This window comes from Pelobates fuscus, chromosome 1 (genome assembly GCF_036172605.1).
Source record: "Pelobates fuscus isolate aPelFus1 chromosome 1, aPelFus1.pri, whole genome shotgun sequence".
NCBI lineage: Eukaryota > Metazoa > Chordata > Amphibia > Anura > Pelobatidae > Pelobates > Pelobates fuscus.
Window position 1 is genome coordinate 129,954,917 of NC_086317.1, and position 17,321 is coordinate 129,972,237.

At 44.9% G+C, this 17,321-nt stretch overlaps 1 protein-coding gene across 4 annotated transcripts in view; it reads right to left on the reverse strand.

Moving 5' to 3' along the window:
* TRIM33 (tripartite motif containing 33) overlaps positions 1-8,869 on the reverse strand; it is a 128,778-nt gene extending 119,909 nt beyond the window's left edge. For all 4 annotated transcript variants that reach the window (XM_063450339.1, XM_063450324.1, XM_063450332.1 and 1 more), the window contains exon 1: positions 8,260-8,869. In XM_063450339.1, coding sequence (XP_063306409.1) covers positions 8,260-8,707 — 448 coding nt within the window. In that variant the 5' untranslated portion in view covers positions 8,708-8,869. The remainder of the gene's footprint in view (positions 1-8,259) is intronic.
* Between the last annotated feature and the right edge of the window lie 8,452 nt (positions 8,870-17,321).

The following is a 17,321-nucleotide window of genomic DNA, read 5'->3' on the forward strand; positions in this document are numbered from 1 at the left end:
CAGAAGTGCTTCATGAGGCAGTCCTGCAGTGTTTGGTGTTGCACTGTATATTCAGATGCCGTACACTTCCCATAGAGATGCAGATTGCCTCACATACAGACTAGCCCTGAATGGATTCGCTGGGATCATCAGTAATGATGATCTTATGGAGTAGCAGCCATGGAGAGACCAGTGCTGCGAGATAAATGCAAGTTTTTTTTTTGTTTTGTTTTTTTTAAATGATATGGGGGAGGTTTCTGAACCAGAGATAAGAATACCATAGTTAAAAATACAGGTTCGCAATTCTGAAGTTAGTTTGGTCCTTTAATATGCCCCCTGAAAAATGATCTTATCTTCATGAAATACTCATGACTGTGTTGGAATTTCCATTAAGTTCAAATCCACTCAAGAGATATACAGACATAAAGTGGGGACTACTTTATCCCTGTATTTCTCCTCCAATTGACTTTCCTTGACGCAAGGTGGAGATTAAGTCATCAGTGACAACTGCAGGGTTTTGGCTGTGTCTATGGAGGATCCTGTGGTCTCGCAGGATCCCCCACAGACTTCAAATCCTGTACTCACAGCAGTAAATCAGCGAAGAGGACCACGCCAGACCAAGATGGCAGCGATCGCTAATATCCTCCTATCCCTCTCAATTCCCATGGTGTCCCTGCTCAACATGTTACAACTACTAGAAAAATTTGAAACAGTTTCCTACCACAACACCACGCACTCTTAATACGAATTCCCACAACTGTATCTCTCCTAAAACACACTTACAAATTTGACTAGCAAACTACATGTATATCGTTTTTAGGTATTCAGCTTAGTTTGAGTTGTTCAAGATAGGTAGAATCAATTCTATTAAAATGTACATTACCCCAACAATCCTCTACTTCTTCAGAACGCTGTCCAAAGCTCTCCCCAATACACTACTAGCGAACTTCCAGAGACAAACATCTGGAAAATGAAACCACAGTTGCCAGCTACACCCAACATTCACCATTGCAACACATTCTTCTGCTCCCCCTTTGGGCCCTTCTACAGTACGTTAACTCACAATTATAAAACACGATCCAACTTCTATGGCTTACTAAGCATAAATTACCAATACTCCATAATGCGCTATCCATGAGAAAACATTCCCTCTGTATGTGGCACAACTGGGCTCCATTTGCTTACATTTCCCCTGTTATCCCTAAAATTCTACACCCCTCATCTTAATACGGCTTCATGGCTTACAGTGGACTTGAAATATACACCAACTGTATAAACATGTTCCTTTCCCTTTCCTGAGATCTCCCACTCTAATCAACACCCCCTCAGAAATCTTTACGCATCTTTGCATAAAGTACACCAACTTCTCAAGGAATATTGACACTTGAGATTTCAAACATGAACCAGTTTCAACAATTGGAAACAGAATTAGGATGTATGTTTCCCCTTGAAAGTTGGCAATAAGCAAATGCCCAAATATTCAAAGTCTTCCACTACACTAACCATTGGGAATAAAATAGAAACAACTGCTGTGCTTGTACCCACACTGCATATTGCCTGAAGCGTCGAACACCTGCTGGTGCTGCACTCAAAACACGAGCACTATTTTTCATATTTGCAGGGATTGTCCAGTCCTAATGCAGTTTTGGGAGGACATGTGGCATACCATCTCTGTAACCACATTCCTTCTTATTCCCAACACACAAGAAGCATTACTCAATAATTATCCCTTAAACATATAATATAAACATGCATAATTATATAGCGGATAAAACAATGACAGTGCCTGACTGAAAAACCACAGCTTCCCCCTTTGTACAAGAAGTTAAATCACAGGTGGATAAGGCTAAGTCATATGAGACAATGTCCCACTGACTCTATGGAACCACCTCTAAATTCACTGCCATTTGGCAATTGCGGAGAAAATCGCTTTCTGCTCTCACACAGCACATCATCTTCTCTCTCTACCGCTTCCTTAAACCCCCACTATACTCTTCCTCTTTACCATACGCATTTCTCTATATACTTTTATACGTTCTGTTCACATTTCCCAACCAGATTCTGCTCACTATAGCAGTACAATATAGCCTGACTGATACCAAAGCAACTGATTAAGATTACAATGTTGTAAGTTTAACCCCTTCAGGACGGAGTCAATAGTGCACGTTCTGATCAAAACAAAACGTAAACAAAGACTGGAATTTGCGCTATACGTCTGTCCAACCGTAATTCACCGCTGTCACATTAAGTGCACCCACACTTATTATATATCATTTTGTTCAGGAGAAACAGGGCTTTAATTTATCATTAACTATTCATATATGGAACATAATTTATTATGAATAAAATTTTAAAAAAATGTGAGAAAAAAGATTTTCTTTTAAATTTATATTTCCGTCTGACATTTTAGCTGTGAATGTCATAATACGGTTTTATTGCAAAAAAAATGGGATGTCTGACGAGTACAACAGTACCCACCATTAACAGGTTTTATGGTGTTTTGGAAAGTTACAGGGTCAAATATAGAACGTTCCATTTTCAAATTGAAATTTTCCAAATTAGTAATGTTACCTTTGAGACGGTGTGGTAGCCCAGGAATGAGAATTACCCCCATAATGGCATAGCATTTGAAAAAGTAGACAAGCCAAGGTATTGAAAGTGGGGTATGTTTAGTCTTTTTTAGTAGTCACTTAGTAACAAAACACTGGCCAAAGTTAGCGTTCATATTTGTTTTTGTGTGAAAAAAGCAAAAAAACTAATATTTGACCAGTGTTTGTGACTAAGTGGCTACTAAGAAAGACTGGACATACCCCACTTGCAATACCTTGGGGGTTGTCCACTTTTGCAAATGGTATGCCATCATGGGGGTAATTCTCATTTCTGGGCTACCATACGCTCTCAAAGGCAACATAACCAATCTGGCAAATTTCAATGTCGAAAAAATGAAATGCAAGCCTTATATGTGACTAATTTTAAAAAACACCATAAAACCTGTACATGGGGGGCACTGTTATTCTCGGGAGACTTCACTAAACACAAATATTAGTGTTTTAAAACAGTACAACATGTTACAACAATAATATAGTCCATAAAAGTGCCGTACGTTTGTAAAAAATGAAAAAAACTTCACTTTTACTTAAAATATCATCGTTGTAATACAATTTACCAGTTTGAAACACTAATATTTGAGTTTAGCGAAGTCTCCTGAGTAAAACAGTACCCCCTATGTACAGGTTTTATGGTGTCTTGGAGAGTTACAGGGTCAAATATAGTGCTTGCGAATTAAATTCTCTGCACTTTCTCCCTGTGTTGTCAGGCATGTCAATCAAATTTTAATCAAAATCACATAATTATGTTAAAAGATTAAATATACATGTAGAATTTTTTAATACATATGCATTTGAGAGCGATCACATGGCCCCCGGGGGCCTCATTTGCCGGGGAGGGCTGCCTGGCAGAAGTGGATCGCGGCGGAGGTGAGTACGCTGGACCTCCTGGGGGCTTAAGCCGTTACAGCGTTCTATGCCGCCGCAATCGCTTTAAAGCCCTTTTAATGCGGGACGACATAGAACGCCGTAACGGCGTTAAGGGGTTAAGTGTGATCTCTGTATCAAAAATCTCTCTGTATCAAAACACTCACTAGACCACAGGAGATCATGAACTAGAATGTCTACTGTATCTGTTCTAGCACTTTTGTACTTTGTTTTTATATGCAGTAATTTGTGAATCAATTAATTTGAATACGAAAAAATAAATAATACGATGAAGCAGTTTATCAAGAGCAACTTACGCTATGGTATGCATAAATCTTCTTGATTTGCAAGATTAATGGACTCCAATAGTGGATTCTACCCATTTCAAAAATTTCACACAAAAAAAAAAGGTATGTGAAGAAAGCTGGTTAGTATAGGCCAGGCATGTAAACAATTAGGTTCACACATAGAAATTACACATTATGCAAAGGGGATAATTTCAGAAAATGTAAAGCAATGTATAATAGTCAATATTACAAACATGGTATAAAAAATTTATTTATTTATTTATTTTTTAAACACATTTTTAAAGGTAAACATAAGGAAACAAAACAATCAGCTTACTAGTTAACTAAAAACTTTGTTTTGATAAAGAAATTATTTTAAAAAAACTCGCCCCTCCAACCTGTATCCAACTTACAATAAGTACAAACACTCTGTAGAACAGGGGTGCCCAATAAGGTAGATCCCTAGATGAACTACAGCTTCCATGATGCTTTGTCACTCTAAAGGCATGCAGAGCATCATGGGATTTGTAGTTCTACAACATCTAGGGATCTACCTTTCGGGAGACCCTGCTGTAGAACAACTACCAAGCGTAAAACAGCTACGTGAAAAAACTGCAACTAAATGGACTGCCATGAAATAACAGAGCTCCTCTGCTACCCTTTACGGATTCTTTAATATACACATAATAGCAGCCAGTTACCAAAAGCATTTACAAGCCGTTAGATATTTCTAACGATTTACAAGCCGTTAGATATTTCTACCCTTTGAACTTCCAGCTTATCTCAAAATAGAATCTGCACAGTTCTATGACACTGATTTCCAATATGATGTTGGGCTCATTGCATCCCTTGAGATTACAGAGGGACTAAGGCAAAAAAAATAAAAAATTGCACGCAGCAGCTAAATGGAAGAGTTGCAACATAGAGAAGAAAAAAAAGACTTTCCAATTTAACATATTCAGTTAGAAATGTCAGGGAACTCAAAGTAAATTTCAAATAGAAAAGGATACTTTAAAACACCAAAACAACTTTCAGAGTTTATTCGCTTTGGTTTCTGTTTATGCAGCCATAGTCACACTTCCACTGGCTACTATTCACAAAGCCTCAATGAACAAATGGTTTCATTTTCAAATCAGATGCGACAGGTCAGATGTGATAGCACAGGGTGTATACTTTATAAGTTTGTTTTGTGTTTTGACACTTAATTCTCACCTAACAGTAAAGATCTTATATGAATAAAAGCCCTAGTCACACCTCCCTGCATGTGACTTGCACAGCCTTCCATAAACACTTCCTGTTAAGAGAGCCCTATTTAGGCTTTCTTTATTGCAAGTTCTGTTTAATTAAGATTTTCTTATCCCCTGCTATGTTAATAGCTTGCTAGACCCTGCAAGAGCCTCCTTTATGTGAGTAAAGTTCAATTTAGAGATTGAGATACAATTATTTAAGGTAAATTACATCTGTTTGAAAGTGAAACCAGTTTTTTTTTTCATACTGGCTCTGTCAATCAGAGCCAGTGGAGGTGTGGCTAGGGCTGCATAAACAGAAACAAAGTGATGTAACTCCTAAATGACAGTGAATTGAGCAGTGAAATTGCAGGGGAATGATCTATACACTAAAACTGCTTTATTTAGCTAAAGTAATTTAGGTGACTATAGTGTTCCTTTAAAAAAAAAAAAATACTTGCCTCTAAAATATAAATATATTCTGAATAGTCAAGTAGCATGATAAAATACACGACACACTAGAGTATATTTATGTTTCAATGATCTCATTTAATAAAAGTACCATCTATAATTATCACCACAATCTACATGTGATCACATTCAATACAAATGAAAACACTGATGGGGCTATTCTGACACAGGGAGATGGGTTAGAAGTGTAAAAAAAACTAGAGACATAGTGCACAAAACAGTTACTTCATATTTTGACAGAGCTTGGTTGTTTCCATTCATAACAGCCAATTTCCAACTAATAACCATTACACTTGTGCACAAATTTGCTTTAGATTTGTTGAACCAATCAAATATCTGTTAATCTGTAAGACTCCACATGTAAATCATAGAGGGATCAATTTGTTTGGGAGTAGATTAAATGGTATTTAATTTGTTCGACACAGCTGAAACTGATTTTTGCTCAAGTGTAATAACCATAAAAAAAAAAAATCTGATTTTAAAGAAAACTCCTTCGGCAGTTCCATGCTTATACACATCATGCGAAGTTTGCATAAAATAAAACATCTCAGTAATTACAAAAATCTACATGAGTGGACAGCACTTAAGGCATAATTAAGTAAAACAATGCATCCCAGGCAGGCAGATTTTGGCCAATTATTATCTATATGGATTTATGGCAATGGGCACTGTGACAGTCAGCTAGCAGTTTTGTACTGTACAATTATGAAACTGGAACAGGATCTATGTAATCCATTAGCCCAAGCTAACCAACATAAATCAAATTAAAACAAAATAAAAAGAGAGTTTGTATAAACGTGCGTACACACACACGGAATCTGCACCCAGGTGAGGAGATATTCACGCTGAAAACAAATTAATAAGTGACAATTGCATTCGTATTTGGGCACTGGAAATTATATTTCAATTAAGTAACTTTTTTGCCAGGTTGATTACAAGTTCTAAAAAAAAATAGAGAAAAAAAAAGACCCCTATAAAAACACAAAATCCAGGTCTGTCAATTTGCACTCTACCCACTCACAGAATTACTGCACACCACACCAACAGTACAAGTTCAACCTCACCCATAATGTCAGCAACTAAGCAATCTGTCCAGGTTGATAAATTAAGGCTTTGTTTAAACACACCCCCTTGCATTTTATAACAAATCGAGCTAGAGGCATGGTCTCCAAAACACGAGTGTACACTCTTTCATGTAATTTTACCAATTCATTGTATTGTTATGTCTATCACAAATACGGTATATACTTTTGTTTTGGTTTTAATTTTGGGGAGGGGGGGGGCAGGAATCAAGTTTTTATGTACCTTATGCCATCACAGATTTGCATGTTTTACTATAAGCCATGTGCTGCAGAACACACAGGAGCATAAGAAAAATTAAAATCCATCAGGATTCCTAGGGAAAGCAAGTCCCCATATTTCAAGTACACTGTTTAGTTACATGATTCCATGTGGCAAGAAAACCCAACTCATCGTGACAAATGCCCAATCCAGAGAACGAAACATTAATTGTAACCACACAAAACATAAAGCTCTATTTAGAATTAAGCAGTGATCGGATCCCATATGTCAGAGCGGCCCTCACTCACCATGTATTTCTATGGGAAGCAGCCCTCACTCACCATGTATTTCTATGGGAAGCAGCCCTCACTCACCATGTATTTCTATGGGAAGCAGCCCTCACTCACCATGTATTTCTATGGGAAGCAGCCCTCACTCACCATGTATTTCTATGGGAAGCAGCCCTCACTCACCATGTATTTCTATGGGAAGCAGCCCTCACTCACCATGTATTTCTATGGGAAGCAGCCCTCACTCACCATGTATTTCTATGGGAAGCAGCCCTCACTCACCATGTATTTCTATGGGAAGCAGACCTCACTCACCATGTATTTCTATGGGAAGCAGACCTCACTCACCATGTATTTCTATGGGAAGCAGCCCTCACTCACCATGTATTTCTATGGGAAGTATCACTCTCACCATGTTTCTTTATAGGAAGTACTCACTCACTCACCATGTTACTCTATGGGAAGTACTCACTCACTCACCATGTTACTCTATGGGAAGTACTCACTCACTCACCATGTTACTCTATGGGAAGTACTCACTCACTCACCATGTTACTCTATGGGAAGTACTCACTCACTCACCATGTTACTCTATGGGAAGTACTCACTCACTCACCATGTTACTCTATGGGAAGTACTCACTCACTCACCATGTTACTCTATGGGAAGTACTCACTCACTCACCATGTTACTCTATGGGAAGTACTCACTCACTCACCATGTTACTCTATGGGAAGTACTCACTCACTCACCATGTTACTCTGTGGGAAGTACTCACTCACTCACCATGTTACTCTGTGGGAAGTACTCACTCACTCACCATGTTACTCTATGGGAAGTATCCCTCACTCACCATGTTACTCTATGGGAAGTATCCCTCACTCACCATGTTACTCTATGGGAAGTATCCCTCACTCACCATGTTACTCTATGGGAAGTATCCCTCACTCACCATGTTACTCTATGGAAAGTATCCCTCACTCACCATGTTACTCTATGGGAAGTATCCCTCACTCACCATGTATTTCTATGGGAAGTATCCCTCACTCACCATGTATTTCTATGGGAAGTATCCCTCACTCACCATGTATTTCTATGGGAAGTATCCCTCACTCACCATGTATTTCTATGGGAAGTATCCCTCACTCACCATGTATTTCTATGGGAAGTATCCCTCACTCACCATGTTTCTCTATGGGAAGCATCACTCCCCCCCTCCTCTCCATGTGGCCCTGCAGGAGCCGGCTATTACCTTGCTGGATGTCCCCGTTGGTGCCCCCGGGGAGTGGGACGCTGAGCTGGCGCTCGGGCTCCGGCAGGCAGCGGCGGCAGAAGGAGTGCAGGCAGGGCAGCAGCTTGGGCTCAGACTCCCGGCACTGCAGGCTGAGCTTGCACACGGCGCAGGTATCCAGCAGGTTGAGCAAGGCGGGCGCCGTGGAGGAGGAGGACGGAGCCGAGGAGGCCGTCGTGGTCGCCGCCGGCGCAGAGGACGATGGGGCTGGACTCTCCTCCGCCGGGGCCGCTACGGCGGGTGCAGGGGCAGCTGGGGCCTTGTCCCCGGTCTCCGCCTCCTCCACCGCCTGGGCCTCGGTACCAGCAGGGCTCTCGTTCTGCCCGGCGCCATGATTGTTGTTGTTGTTGCTGCTGCTGCTCAGAGAACCGTCCGTCTCCCCGCCGCCGCCTCCTTTGTTATCCGCCATGTTTTTCCTCTTTGAACCCCTGAACTGACCGCTTCGCGACGCCACCAGCGCACGTACAGTACGCCGCCGCAGTACGAGCCGCCCCTATATCTCTCGTTTTCCCTCTCCTTCACTCTCTCGCTCTCTTCCTCGCTCTAACGGCCACGGCGGCCTGACGTCACGCAGTACGTGAGGGACAATGCAGAGAGCGCGTGCGTACACCGGGGCGGCAGTTTGCGCATGCGCGAGAGCCGACGTTCGCCTGTAAAGTTGGACGTTCCAGAGGCATGTGGTGCGCACTCGCGCATGCGCACCAGATCTCTTAAAGACCCCACTACGCAAAATACGCTGTTTCCTGCTGATTAGAATGCAAGTGCTCAGGTGGCTGGATGGCACCACTTTAAAAATAAAACTCCTTATATTACATATTCTGCAGTAATGGAAAATAGTCATTGGTGCTAGAAATGACTAAGAATTTGTGAGGAACCTTCCTAAAAGGGGGCTTGGGAAGTATTCTAGATTTAACCATTATTTTATTGTTTATTTGTATTTTTTTTTTTTTAATAAATGTTATGTGATTCATATTTTTGCTCTTTATAAATATTCCTTTATTACGTTTTTGTGCTAAGTTGTATTTGTTTTTTTTTTTCAGTTACCTGGGGGACCAAGGCACCCCATTTATAAATTGTCTTGGAGGTGGCAGCATTAAAATAGTTAATATTTATATTATTTATGCTTAAGTGTGGGTGGTGTTAAGGGGGATTTTGTCATTATTTCCGGTCTAGTGCAGACAAATAGTGAACTTTAACTCTTTCACCACCACAGCTAAGTCACGCACACTCTTGGAGTAGCGAGCGTTCATGACAAAGGGGGATTGTCCTGAGAAAATATAAAATTTTTGGAAGGAGAGTCATCTTAACCAAATTAATCCTACCTAACTACAACATTTCGAGACTACACCATCTCTCTATAACTTCCCTAAGCTCGGACCAGATCTTACCCAAGTCATACATATTCATCTTGGACAGGTTATTGCCAGTGGCGTCACTAGGGGGGGGCCAGAGGGGGCCATGGCCCCCCCCACATTATGCTGTGCCCCCCCTTGTGCCCCCCCCAAATGCCAGCAACCTGCTGGCTATGTGTTTAAATTATATTCCCTCGGGCTGTAACAGCCTGTTACAGCCCGAGGGAATGCAGGGCAGAGCAGCTGTAACGCTGGGTCAGGTGCTGTCTGGGGCTGGAGGGAGCACTAACAGGCTCCCCGGCACAGGCCCCGCCCCCCAAACGAAGCCCCGCCTCCCGCACATAAGCCCCGCCCCCGCCGTTAAGCAGCAGCCCATGCTGCTGCTGGAAAGGATGCAAGATGGCTGCCTGACCTCCAGTGACAGGTAGGCTTAGTGAGTGTGAGTGTGAGTGTCTGTACTCAGCCTCCCTACCACCCTCCCCACCACCCCCAGCATCCCACACCACCCTCAGCCTCCCCACCCTCCCCAATAACCTCAGCCCCACCACCCTCAGCCTCAGCACCCCCCACCACCCTCAGCCTCCCCACCCTCCCCAATAACCTCAGCCCCACCACCCTCCCCACCACCCTCAGCCTCCCCACCCTCCCCAATGCTCTCAGCCCCACCACCCTCAGCCTCAGCACCCCCCACCACCCTCAGCCTCCCCACCCTCCCCAATAACCTCAGCCTCCCCACCCTCCCCACCACCCTCAGCCTCAGCACCCCACACCACCCTCAGCCTCAGCACCCCCCACCACCCTCAGCCTCCCCACCCTCCCCAATAACCTCAGCCTCCCCACCCTCCCCAATACCCTCAGCCCCACCACCCTCAGCCTCAGCACCCCCCACCACCCTCAGCCTCCCCACCTTCCCCAATAACCTCAGCCTCCCCACCACCCTCAGCCTCAGCACCCCACACCAGCCTCAGCACCCCCCACCACCCTCAGACCCCCCACCCTCCCCAATAACCTCAGCCTCCCCACCCTCCCCAATACCCTCAGCCCCACCACCCTCCCCACCACCCTCAGCCTCAGCACCCCCCACCACATTCAGCCTCCCCACCCTCCCCAATAACCTCAGCCTCCCCACCCTCCCCAATACCCTCAGCCCCACCACCCTCCCCACCATCCTCAGCCTCCCCAATAACCTCAGTCTCCCCACCCTTCCCAATACCCTCAGCCCCACCACCCTCCCCACCAGCCTCAGCACCCCCCACCACCCTCAGCCTCCCCACCCTCCCCAATAACCTCAGCCTCCCCACCCTCCCCAATACCCTCAGCCCCACCACCCTCCCCACCACCCTCAGCCTCAGCACCCCCACCACCCTCAGCCTCCCCACCCTCCCCAATACCCTCAGCCCCACCACCCTCAGCCTCACCCCCTCACCACCCCACCAGCCTCAGCACCACCCTCAGCCTCAGCACCCCCCACCACCCTAAGCCTCAGTACCCCCCACCACCCTAAGCCTCAGCACCCTCAGCCTCACCACCCTCAGCCTCACCACCCCACCACCCTCAGCATCACCACCTCACCACCCTCAGCATCACCCACCCCAACCACCCGCATCACCCCCTCACCATCCTCAGCATCACCCCCACCCCCCTCAGCCTCACGCCTCACCCCCCTCAGCCTCACCCCCCTCAGCCTCACCCCCCTCACCATCAACCCCCCTCCTTCTCACATCACCCCCTCCTTCTCACATCACCCCCCTCCTTCTCACATCACCCCCTCCTTCTCACATCACCCCCCTCCTTCTCACATCACCCCCCTCCTTCTCACATCACCCCCTCCTTCTCACATCACCCCCCTCCTTCTCACATCACCCCCCCCCTCACTCTCACATCACCCCCCCCTCACTCTCACATCACCCCCCCTCACTCTCACATCACCCCCCCTCACTCTCACATCGCCCCCCTCACTCTCCCATCGCCCCCCCCTCACTCTCACATCATCCCCCCCTCACTCTCACATCGCCCCCCCACTCTCACATCAACTCACTCTCACATCAACCCCCCCTCACTCTCACATCACCCCCCCTCATTCTCACATCGCCCCCCCTCACTCTCACATTGCCCCCCCTCACTCTCACATCGCCCCCCTCACTCTCCCATCGCCCCCCCCTCACTCTCACATCATCCCCCCCTCACTCTCACATCGCCCCCCCACTCTCACATCAACTCACTCTCACATCAACCCCCCCTCACTCTCACATCGCCCCCCCCACTCTCACATCAACTCACTCTCACATCAACCCCCCCTCACTCTCACATCAACCCCCCTCACTCTCACATCAACCCCCCTCCACTCTCACATCACCCCCCCTCCACTCTCACATCACCCCCCCTCCACTCTCACATCACCCCCTCCTTCTCACATCACCCCCTCCTTCTCACATCACCCCCCCTCCTTCTCACATCACCCCCCCTCCTTCTCACATCACCCCCCTCCTTCTCACATCACCCCCCTCCTTCTCACATCACCCCCCCTCACTCTCACATAACCCCCCCTCACTCTCACATCACCCCCCCCCCTCACTCTCACATCGCCCCCCCTCACTCTCACATCGCCCCCCCCTCACTCTCACATCGCCCCCCCCTCACTCTCACATCAACCCCCCCTCACTCTCACATCAACCCCCCCTCACTCTCACATCAACCCCCCTCCACTCTCACATCACCCCCCCTCCACTCTCACATCACCCCCCTCCTTCTCACATCACCCCTCCTTCTCACATCACCCCCCTCCTTCTCACATCACCCCCCTCCTTCTCACATCACCCCCCCTCCTTCTCACATCACCCCCCTTCCTTCTCACATCACCCCCCCTCCTTCTCACATCACCCCCGCCTCCTTCTCACATCACCCCCCCTCCTTCTCACATCACCCCCCCTCCTTCTCACATCACCCCCCTCCTTCTCACATCACCCCCTCCTTCTCACATCACCCCCTCCTTCTCACATCACCCCCCTCCTTCTCACATCACCCCCCTCCTTCTCACATCACCCCCCTCCTTCTCACATCACCCCCCTCCTTCTCACATCACCCCCCCTCCTTCTCACATCACCCCCCCTCCTTCTCACATCACCCCCTCCTTCTCACATCACCCCCCTCCTTCTCACATCACCCCCCCTCCTTCTCACATCACCCCCCCTCCTTCTCACATCACCCCCGCTCACTCTCACCATCACCCCGCTCTCCCTCTCACCATCACCCCCCCTTTCCCTCTCACCATCACCCCCTTACACCATCACCCGCCATACACACAACACACTTCAGTCTCAGACAAAAACGCAAACATGCTCACAGAGACATACATTCTCACACACAAGGATACTCTCTGTCAGACACACTCTCAGGCACATACACAGGTACTGTACATCAATGTGTATATGTGACACTTTTTTGTTAGTGGGGCCTCATGTTTGAGTTACGCCTAAGGCCTCATAAAGTCTAGAGCCGCCTCTGCTCAGCAGTCTGTGTGTGTATGGACTCAGCAGTCTGTGTCTGTGTCTGTGTCTGTGTGTGTATGGACTCAGCAGTCTGTGTGTGTATGGACTCAGCAGTCGGTGTGTGTGTGTGTGTGTGTGTGTGTGTGTGTATGGACTCAGCAGTCTGTGTGTGTGTGTGTGTGTGTGTATGGACTCAGCAGTCTGTGTGTGTGTGTGTGTGTGTGTGTATGGACTCAGCAGTCTGTGTGTTTGTGTGTGTGTGTGTATGGACTCAGCAGTCTGTGTGTTTGTGTGTGTGTATATATGGACTCAGCAGTCTGTGTGTGTGTATGGACTCAGCAGTCTATGTGTGTGTATGGACTCAGCAGTCTGTGTGTGTGTGTGTATGGACTCAGCAGTCTATGTGTGTGTATGGACTCAGCAGTCTATGTGTGTGTGTGGACTCAGCAGTAAATGTGTGTGTATGGACTCAGCAGTCTGTGTGTGTATGGACTCAGCAGTCTGTGTGTGTCTGTATCTAGGACTCAGCAGTCTGTGTGTGTATGGACTCAGCACTCTGTGTGTGTGTATGGACTCAGCAGTCTGTGTGTCTGTCTGTGTGTATATGGACTCAGCAGTCTGTGTGTGTGTATATGGACTCAGCAGTCTGTATGTCTGTGTGTGTGTGTATGGACTCAGCTGTGTGTGTGTTGGATTCAGCAGTCTGTGTGTAAGTGTAAAAATCAGCCTGTGTGCATTCAGCAACGTCTGTGTGCATTCAGCAACGTGTGTGTGTGTATTCAGAAGTTTCTCGGTGTTCGTATTTGTGTACTGTGTGTATGTACTCAGCAGTCTATCAATAATTAAAAATTTTATTCCTGTGAGTTGTTGTGTAGGAAGAGCCTCAGTGCACTGCTTTGCCTGGGGGCACTTAACACTGTTAAGATGGTACTGCTTGTGTGTGTCAGTGAGCTTCTATTTATTGAGCATGTGTGTGTCCCTGAACTTCTTTGTAGTGACCCCTGTGTTTATACAAGTGAGTTTGTCTGTAGTAAGCCTGTGTGCGAGTCAGAGAGTTTTTTGTCTGTCAGTGAGCCTATTTGTGCATGTCAGTGAGCTTGTGTGCTCACCATACATTTTTTTTCCAGGGCTGCTTTCCAGTTTGGCTTTGCCAGCGTTTGCGCTTTACCGCTGAATCATCTGTGTGAGCTGCCGCACACTTTAGCCCTGTTACACGCATCTGGGAGCTGCTGTTGACAGGTACTTGTAGTCTAGAGATTGGGACATGGGGTATATGTTCAGCTATCTGTATAATACTATAGTGCTGTTCTCTGTATAATACAGGTCTGTGTCTGTATAATATCCTGGGACAATCAGTGTTCCCTGTATAGTGCTGCTCTGTCTTGGGATATTATACTCAAACAGATCTGTATTTACAGAGAGCAGCACTATACAGGGAGCACTGACTGTCCCAGGATATTATACACACAGCCATGTATTATACAGAGAGCAACACTATACAGGGAGCACTGACTGTCCCAGGATATTATACACACAGCCATGTATTATACAGAGAGCAGCACTGTACAGGGAGCGCTGAATGTCCCAATTTCTCAAATGTTGGCAACAATGGCACTATATCAAGGGAAATGTTTTTTTTAATAATCCCTGGTGGAAAATAATGAATCCTCCACCAGGGATTATTAAAAAAAAAACATTGTGTCGGGGGCGGGGCTTAACATGCGGCAGGGGCGGGGTCAAGGTTAAATGTGCCCCCCTACTTTTGTCCCTGGCCCACTATGTGCCCCCCCTAAAAATGAATCCTAGAGACGCCACTGGTTATTGCACAAGTTAATGCCCAGATAAGAAATATAAGAGTCCCTCCAGTCGAAGTCACACAGTTATTTCATAGTGTTTAACTCATACCATGGTACAAAAAAATGTAGAGCTTGTGTTTTATTTGTATTTTACTTATAGAACAAATAAGGCCAATTTTATGTTTCTTATCCCCCAATACAATGCCCTCAACATCTGTGGACTGGCATATCATTTCAGCCAAGGGTTCCATCACCAATGGAGGGACCTTTTACATGCTAAAATACTACATGTTCATGTGTGTGCTGTGTATATGCTATATTTTCCTATGTTATATTTTTCTCTTTGTAGATTTCAGCCTTATTTCCTTCTAGTTTTGTATTAGAAGTATTTTGGATGCCAGTTTAAAGGGGCACTATAGTATCCAAAACAACTACAGCTTATTGTATTTGTTTTGGTGAGTATAATCATTATCTTCAGGCTTTTTACAGTAAACACAGTTTTTTCCAGAGAAAAGGCAGTGTTAACATTACAGCCTAGGGATACCTCCACTGGCCACTCTTCACATGGCTGCTAGAGGTGCTTCCTGGGGCAGTACTGGACATTATGACTGACATTCTGTGTCTCCACCCTCTGCATGCAGACACTGAACTTTCCTCATAGAGATGCATTGATTCAATTCATCTTTATGAAGAGATACTGATTGGCAAGCGCTGTGTTTGACTTATGCTGGCTATGCCCCTGATCTGCTTCCTTGACAGTGTCAGGCAATCCTATGGGAAAGCATTATGATTTACTCAGTTCATAACTTCTGAGGACATCAGCCAAGCAGGCAGATCAGAGGTAGAGCCAGAAGCAGTAAACTGAAATAAAGGTAAGATTTTACTATATTTAGTGGGGCAGGGGCTAGATAGTGGTTTTAACACTATAGGGTCAGGGATACATGTTTGTGTTCCTGACCCTTTAGTGTTCCATTAATATGATGAAATGCTGACTTCAAATATTTTTCCAGTGCCTATGAGGAACAAATAATTGCAGATGGTAAATGGGGAGTGAAGATTTGTATTAAATGTATTTTGTCTAAGATCTCTAAGAATGAATGACAGATTGAGAGATACAGAAGGAAGTTGTTGAAAAGAGGGAGAGACAAATAAGGTGGTTTAGGGCAAAAAACGATGAGAGGAAGAAAAAAATCAGAGCTTAGACGAGAGGCAATGGTGGGTTGGGATATGGTAGAGATGCAAAATTGGGTGGGAAAGTGAGATAGGGGAAGGAGTAAGCTTGCTTTGCCCAGCAGAAAGATCATGTTCATGTATCCTAAATGACAATTTGTAAATAAAAATATTGTAGTTGCACCAAGAAATATATATGTAAAGTGCAATTAATATGCATTGCAGTCCTTTTCTGGAGCATCAAGGTGAAGTCAGGGTCTTCATCTTGATGTTCAAATTGGGAGTAGGTCTTCAGAATACGGTGATGGATGGTAGACCCAAAACACATAAAAGTAGCAGAGAAGAAGGCTTATAGTGTAAATTGTGATTAGAATAACCCTTATTTTATCTTATGCCTAAATGTATATACAGAAAGCACTATATACCTCTATTGTGTTTCAAATGCCACTTTTACCCTGAAGACATCTTCTGTTCACACATCCCAGAGTGGAAGGGGATCGTTCCACTCAACGCTATACTACTAAAGCATTCCAGAAGCTCTTTTTTTTGTTTTAAATCTTTATTCAATACATCTTAATAAACCATGCTGTTTTCTATGAACTGTGCAGTTTTTCATTATCCATCCAGTACTTGTATCAGGGAACTCCATTGAAAAACACACTGAACTGAAAATCACATATTATTTCTGTAAACCTTTTTTCATGCAATGTTTTGTTATTTTTTTAAATTTATATTAAAGATTTTATAAATTACATCATAATCTAATTCAGACAAAGCAAAGACGATGCAAACATTGCAAATGAAGAGGACAAAGAAGACGTTAATTTATCTTGTTTGTATTTTCTATATACTGACTGCCAAGTGCAAAGGGCAGAGCTTATACAATGACTGACAAGGGAGATAAGGTGCAGGATAAGGAGGTGAGAATTTCTGTATTTCGTTTTATTTTACGCACCTCATGAATACATATGTATTACATATAGGGAACAGTAAACATAATATTAAAAATCGTGGGAAGTGGCAGTTTCCGATTAAGTGACTTGTCCGTATATCTTTAGAGTGCTAAAAGAGGAACTATGCAGTAAAAAGAAAAAAAAGGGAAGCATGAGTTCAACATGGTGGTGCATTATGAAGGGTTTGAGGAAGAAGCGTGTGTCCACATAGTCAAAAATGGAAGAAAGCAATTATGTAATTGATTATTATAGAGTATTTCTAGT